The 7,500-nt window shown below is 36.8% G+C and overlaps 1 protein-coding gene and 1 long non-coding RNA gene across 6 annotated transcripts in view; one reads left to right on the top strand and one right to left on the bottom strand.

Annotated features, from left to right (window-relative positions):
• Positions 1-1,621, top strand: part of LOC122261954 (uncharacterized) — a 5,386-nt gene extending 3,765 nt beyond the window's left edge. Inside the window, exon 2 of the long non-coding RNA XR_006223943.2 lies at positions 1-1,621. This exon is cut by the window's left edge and continues 1,168 nt beyond it. This is a non-coding gene — a long non-coding RNA (uncharacterized LOC122261954).
• Positions 1,332-7,500, bottom strand: part of LOC122261940 (aspartate dehydrogenase domain-containing protein) — a 13,972-nt gene continuing 7,803 nt past the window's right edge. For 2 of the 5 annotated variants that reach the window (XM_043029798.2, XM_086545861.1), the window contains exons 2-7: positions 6,071-6,207; positions 4,686-4,785; positions 3,949-4,033; positions 3,529-3,708; positions 2,895-3,124; positions 1,332-2,559 (exon numbers count right to left, since the gene is read on the bottom strand). In XM_043029798.2, coding sequence (XP_042885732.2) covers positions 2,370-2,559; positions 2,895-3,124; positions 3,529-3,708; positions 3,949-4,033; positions 4,686-4,785; positions 6,071-6,113 — 828 coding nt within the window. In that variant the 5' untranslated portion in view covers positions 6,114-6,207 and the 3' untranslated portion in view covers positions 1,332-2,369. Of the gene's footprint in view, positions 2,560-2,894; positions 3,125-3,528; positions 3,709-3,948; positions 4,034-4,685; positions 4,786-6,070; positions 6,208-6,313; positions 6,479-7,500 lie in introns of those variants that run through there. The other 3 variants (XM_086545862.1, XM_043029781.2, XM_043029791.2) reach the window with 3 other exon arrangements.

Raw genomic sequence — 7,500 nt, 5'->3', positions numbered from 1 at the left:
ATAGGACTGAGCAGAATAAAGGAAGGAGTATAGAAGATCACAGAAATTCAGGAAAAATTAAAGAGAAGTTAGTTACCTATAGTAATAGCTTTTGCAACTGTTTACATAAACAAAACATTTTTATGCCATGGTAAGAATGTCTTGTTGCCTTGTTTTGGTAATAAATTATTGCATTTAAATTAATTGTTATTGTCACTTGTACACTTTACATCATGTCTTGCATAACTCCATTCATTTTAAGATCCCAATTTTGTCATTGGAAATGATATTAAGGATATTTTTTCAGAGTAATTATCTTGAAAATAGGTAAAGAGCAAAATAGACTGATAGAAAAACAAGTTATCATATTGCCAAAGGAGCAATCCATGTGTGTGTCCCATAGATTATTATTTTACCCTTTTTTATGTACTTTCATCATGACTTAGAGATTCTTTCACAAAGATTAACCTGCCTGACTTGTCATGGTCTAAAGAATATCATTTGCACATTTGTTTATCCAAAGGAGGATGTCATGATAGGATATGTCACTGAATAAGGTAGAAACTTTGAGACTGAGCTAAGGTTAAATTTTGTAGACATTACAGAGATGCAGTCAGTGTGTTGATCTAATAATCATCTTCTTTGTGATGTTTCTAACTTCTTGCAATTTACTGGAAATATCCCACATTTTCTTATGGTCTTCATATGCTTATGGCCTTGAGGTTCTGTTTGGTTTACTGTTTTTATACAATTATCAAATTGAGAATCAGAGTTTTTTTCTGGTACATTAGCTATACATCTCTGGTTGTGAGGGTGGGGTATAGATTGATTTTAATAATCTTAAATTCAAGTATGATTATGATATTTGTTTTATATACTCTTCTCCAATAGTGTACAATGAATACCACTCTTTTATTTGCCTCTTTTACTTAAGAATTAGGTTACATATACATATGTATATCATTTATTTGCAGCTTTAAGTTTTCAAAAACAGTAATATCATATATTATTATTTCTTTGCCTGTTTAGTAAAAGCATGCCATTCTTTATACTAGTATACTGTGAAAAATATTTTCAATTACACATTTTGTACTTGTTTATATTCTGGTGCTTAAAGTATGTACCAAAGATCATTGATAATGGTATGATTTGTACAACTTGTGTTGTACAAATTTTCATGTAGGTAATTGCAGGTTTAAAAGACAAAATAGGGAGTTCTCACCATTGAAAAGGATTTAAAGTGCTTCTATTTATCAGTATTTGTAATTTTTTTTAATATAAATATTTGTTTTCATCTTACAGTCATCAGCAGAGAATGGAGTGAAAAGGAAGCTTGACAGAAAACCCATCACTAGGCTGTGGTTTGCAACTGCTTTTTATTATTCATTACAAGAAAACAAATGGAGAATAGCAAGTAAGTAGGATATGGAAAGAAAATGTCAAGATTTTTAGGCAGCTCTATAGTTCAGTGAAGGAGATAATTTGGCAAGGGCATTGGGAATGGAGGAAGGTGTATGTTGAAAAATAAATTTACATAAAATTGTCCATAAATTTTTAATCATACATTATTTCAGAAAATTTCAAATTTTGAATTAGATGATGTCATGTTTTGTAGCTTAGAAATAAATTTCTTGATAATTAATTTTATCTCTTTTAATGAATACTTCTTCTGTAGTATATGTGTTCAGCCTTTATAGACATTGGTGGCTCCTAGTTGAAGCCATCCTAGGAACTCAAACCTCGTACATGAACTATCAGCTCACACTGAGTATTCCTCATCTCTAAAATCCTTGTATTAGTTGTCCTATCCGTCCAAGATGCCATCAGTACCCATCCTCCAGAATCATATCCCACCCTTAATCTCTTCTCCATTCCTCCACTCACAGATCATACTACATATCCTCATAGTTACATCAATTATATATGAGTTTTTGCTAGTCTTTTTCTACAAGCCAGTGAGATTCTACTATTTGTAAGAATATAGTTCATTCTTTCAACTGCTCTTTTTGCAGTAGAGATTCTTCTCATGACTTAATTTGCATACCTACCATCCTCAAACAGTCCACCATATACTGTTATTTTGATGTTTTACATAACATGCTCATATGATATGGTGAGTAGTACATACAATTTTACATGATTTCCATACAAAGGGTATTATGTAATTCTTTAAAAAAGTAAATAAGCACTAAATATACTGATATTCATCATGTATTACACTCAAGGGAAAGACTGATGGTATTCATTGCTCCAATAACACAAAAATAATTAAATGGTAATGATAAAAGCACTCACAGTATTCAATCATTATAATTCAAACATAAACAATGACTGAAGAACAGAGAACAAGGAACAGTATTTGAGCAGAGCTTTGTCATAATTTCTCCAACTTAACAAAGATGAACCCCAGGACCTCGACCACCAGCCCGCACCACCGAGGAGAGGAAAGAGCCATAAGTTGCACTGCCAGTAACAGCTCCCGGATCAGCTGGGTTATTGCGTGTGGTTTTCACAGTGAAATCCCTTCCTGCTATTTGTGGCCCTGTAACTTCAACTTCTACTATGTGCCAATCTGTAAGCCTGTCCAAAGAATTTAATTGCAAGAATTATTTAAGACAAACTATTATACATTGAGAGGAAGTGATATATATTATATCTGTTTGATAGATCATCAAGAGAAGAAAAAAATTCAAGTACTCTTTATAGTATGTGTACATTAAAGTTATATATATATATAATAATAAATATAGATATAATATATATATATATATATATATATATATATATATATATATATATATATATATGCATAAGTGTATATATACATGATATCATTTGCAGTTTTTGTCAGTAATTAAGTGACCAATAACAAAAAGAGGGAAAAATAGTTTAATTAAAGTTTATACAACACTCACTTAGGGTCAGATACCAAACACCCCTGCACAACATCAAATCCCAGATTATGTCCTGCCATCGCCGCAGCTGCCATAGTGTTCACGTTATTGGGTGCAAGGGGACAAAGGCCTCGTACAGGTCCGTCATAGAGAGTTACTGCGTCGCTGCCACAAATTTGCTCATTTTTCACTTTAAGTTCACCCTCAAACTTGAAACAACTTGGATGCTTCTTCATAGTGACTTTTAGTCCCTGGAATTTAATTTTTATAATATGACTTTTTATGGAAGATTTTACACCATACTTTAACTTTCTTATCAATTTAAAGTGCATTTCTTTGCAAGATCTTTTTCTATATGAATACTTAGACTGGGTTATATATGTTTGGAATCATTGAAAAGTGTATTTGTGTGATTTTATGAATTCAATTATTTTTGTCATATGCAAAAGTTGTATATGGAAGAGAGCAAATATTCTACAATACCAATACTGCACACTTGCCTTATTGATTACAAAATATTTGAATCCTTCATCTTTTCATTGCAACAGAACAAGTGATCATTTGCACGGCCTCCTAAAGTGAATAATTCTTGAACATGATATAGGATTCACTGTTCCATATGAAAAATAAATAAATAAATAAATAAAATATAAACCTTCAATGTCCCTCTATCAGCCATCTTGAGTATATCTTCAGCACCCCAAAAAGCTCCAGCAGGAACATAGAGTCCATGGGAAGTGGCTGCAGCCCGAAGTGCATCTTCAACAGGTTGAGAGGCCAGGGCTGTGGGTGACCCAACCAAATAGTCCGCAGTACTCAGGAACAATGGTCCATACTGCAAGAAAATCAGCATCAGTTTATGTTGCTCTACCTGTAAGTAAGCTGAATATGAAGCACCATCTAAATTTCATTTTCAAATTAGGACAGTTCTTATAATCAAATGGCCTAACTGTTGAAGATTTGCATGCAAGTCAGACTGTTAAAGAAATTGTTTAAAATATTATAAAAGAGGAATCAGAAGCATTCTCTGGGTTATTGATAGGAAATGCAGCTTTCTTTTCACTTTGTGTCTAACCTTTTCAGATATAACCGGGTGTGAAACTTCTACTATCAAGTCTGGAGAAAACTGACTACAGTTTTCTAAGTTTTCACAGATGTATCTGGGAATATAAAATAACAAATTTTAAAGAATTACTGAAAGCATAATATGGCATTCATCTGATTTTCTCTTCTTATTATAAGGCTATAGCATAATGAAATCAACTAAAGATGAAATGATGTCTCTGGAAGATTTTTTGCTCCCTCATTCTATCTCCATTCTTCCTTTCTATCTTTCAATCCCTGTTTCTTTCCTTCACTCGCTCTTTCCCTTACTCACCCTTCCTAACTTCTTACTTCTACCTCACTCTCCTAATTGCTTACTCTTTTTTTTCCTCTTTTCATGTTGCTCATCCTTTGTTCTTCTTCCTCCTTCTTACTCTCCTTCTCACTCACTTTATTATTTTCTTGCAATCCATTCCTGCCTCATTTTCCCCTTATCTTCCTGCCTCTTACTCGCCCTCCCATCCCTTTACTCTTTTTAATAATTCCCTTTTTCCCCAATCTTTCTGCCTTTTTCTCTCCCTTCTATCCTTTACTCTTTTTCCCTATCTTCATCATACTCTCTATTTCTCTTTCCTTTCCCCTAATCTCCCTGCCTCTTCCTCTCCCTCCCACCCTACCACTCTCTCTCTCCATCCCTCTCTCCTCCATTCTCTTCCCACCTTCCACATGGGAATATTTTACCTTTATAAAATTATCATGACATCATACCTGCTCTCCACTTCACCTTCTAACACTGAGGTCGTCCTGTTCCAAACGAAGGCGAGCTCAAGATCTGCCCTTTCCTGAACTGCCTTGGTCAAGAATTTTCCTGAAAGAGTGAATTGCAATTTTAAAAAGCTATTCGTTCAATGCCATTTTGCTGAGAGAGAGAGAGAGAGAGAGAGAGAGAGAGAGAGAGAGAGAGAGAGAGAGAGAGAGAGAGAGAGAGAGAGAGAGAGAGAGAGAGAGAGAGAGAGAGAGAGAGAGAGAGAGAGAGAGAGAGAGAGAGAGAGAGAGAGAGAGAGAGGAAAGTCATAAATATTCTAGGTGTGCGTACAAGATGCATTTAAGACCATACTCTCTCTGATGTAAAAATATCGTTTGCATTTGTTGTTTGTTTGTTCTGACTTAGTTAAATATCACATTTTTATTATTTTATATTGGTTAACTTAGGCAACCTGCATAATTCCGTTCACATGCCATAATATATGTAGTGTATATACTTCGTCCTACATGTCTCTCATATGTTTTATCATTTTCATGTCTGCGAATCTACTAGGTGTTAAGCAACATTCCATGACACATCTTTACGCTCTCCTTTAAGCTTCACATTAACAGAATACCCAAGTGTTAAATCGCAAGAAAGTTTTATTCGCCAACATTTGCTCAAAATGATTCACTGTCGTTCTTTCTGTCAGTCAGCGTAGGTTTCTTAAACCTACTATTCAGACTGTCACGTGTAGTAGCGTGATGCAATCAATCAGTTGCACGGTGACAGGCACGAGTCACGTGCCAGGGCGCGGACTACGGACGTGTCATACAACGGGCAGTGACTTGTCAGATGGAGGTGAATGTGGTTTAACAATCGTGGGTGTACATGCACGCATACATTATTTTATTTATATGTGGCTGAAGAATGGGTGGGGGGCTCATGTGATGCAAAAGATGCGCGCGCGCGCGCGCGCGCGTGTGTGTGTGTGTGTGTGTGTGTGTGTGTGTGTGTGTGTGTGTGTGTGTGTGTGTGTGTGTGTGTGTGTGTGTGTGTGTGTGTGTGTGTGTAACACAAATACCCCTCCATATGCAAGCAAGTGATTCATCGTCCTCAAGCACAAGTAAAACATAAGACACGGCCACGTAGTCATCCATCTATTAAGCTCGAGATATAGATTTTCTGGCGAATTCCGTCTTCACGATGACCACGAGACAGATTGTTTAAGTTTTAATTACGGTTTCTGGACATGATTTTATTTTACCAAGGATCTATCCAAATATATTTATGATTATAAAACCGATAAATAAATGTCTCTGCATGAAATATCACCCTCTGATAACAAAGCACAAAAGAGCTTTCCATGGCTGAGTGTGACATCATGCACGAGGCCCGTTGCACTCACCTAGGTGGCCGTAACCCACGATGCCAACTCTTTTAGGTGCCATGACAATATGCAGATCCTCAACGTGACACTCGAGAACAGCACTGCCTCTCTCCCTCTCCCTCTCTTTGGCGGCGATGGAGACTCTTTGAAGTTAGCTGAAAGGGATTAATCATCAGTACCTTGATTTAAACGCGAGTAACTAATTTTCATGGGATGGTACAGGTGTTTGTGGAAGAAACTGGCGGAGGTGCAGGTGTGTACCTCGAGACCTACATGCAGGAACGGCGGGAAATCTTCCAGGAAGCCCGGATGATCGGACGGTGTACAAGTGGTAGGAGATAGACTGAGAACTAGTAGTGGTAGCCGTGAGAAGCGGTGTACCCAGGCCCTACTCCCACCCACCCACCCACCCACTCCTGCCCCCATCCTTGGCCTGGGTAGCGACAAAGCCCCTAGCAAGGTCATTCGTGGAGTCTGGTGATGCGAGGGTGAAGGACGTTTCGTAGCCCATCTACTCTCGTGTTCATTTTCTCGGTAAAAAACAGGCCGAGGTTACTACTGTTCTCTTTAGTCACACATAGAATTTGTATTCTCCGCAACCAAGAAACGAGTACATGCATACGTGTGACAGTGCGCGCGCACGTGTTTCTGTTCGATGCGTCATTAATACAACCGAGATTTGTCAGTTGGTATGGATGTACTGAGAAATCTGAACACTTGGACCATACATTACATAAAAGAGAAAATAACTTTAATAGAAAATGAAAGAAAAAAGTCCTCTGCCACACACAACTAGATTCTCTGGGTATTTTTCTAGGCCAGAAATGACGTCACAAATAATATCCGCCTTTTATGACACGTACATTACACACCTTGCCTCTTTTCCCGTTTCAGAATACGCGGAAAAGTATGCGAGACCACTTCTTTTACAAATTTAGTGCGGGCTTTATAATTGCAATCTTATTTATCCTTTGGTAAGGTCTTTCGTAATTTCCTTGTTTAGAAAAACTTTTTCATTTGGCGCAGACCATCTTAAACGGCGAGACAAAACGTCGACCCGCTGCATTAGGTAGTTTAGTATGTCATCTTCTAATGGATTTAAATTGCTTAATGGAGAGAAATTTGTTCTGGAGCTTGTGGATTTCAGACCAAGGGTAAGATACCTTCATTACCAAAGTGCATCTCTTTTCATCGAATTACGGTATTACGAAGATGTTTGGTTATTTTCGTCCGTTTATTCTTCCCCTGTCTGTTTAGTTATGCACGCACATACATATCAACATACAGAACATAAGTAACACAAGCGCGTACACATATGCAATTATATACATATACATGCATACATACGTAAACATATATGTATAAGTATATGTATAAGAATATTTGGTATGTATATACATACAAACATACATAGACACACACACACACACACACACACACACACACAC

This window comes from Penaeus japonicus, unplaced genomic scaffold (assembly GCF_977035675.1).
Source record: "Penaeus japonicus unplaced genomic scaffold, GWHDUDI00000001_assembly GWHDUDI00000017, whole genome shotgun sequence".
Taxonomy (NCBI): domain Eukaryota; kingdom Metazoa; phylum Arthropoda; class Malacostraca; order Decapoda; family Penaeidae; genus Penaeus; species Penaeus japonicus.
The sequence above is the reverse complement of the archived record's forward strand: the minus strand, read 5'-3'. Positions and strand labels throughout refer to the sequence as shown.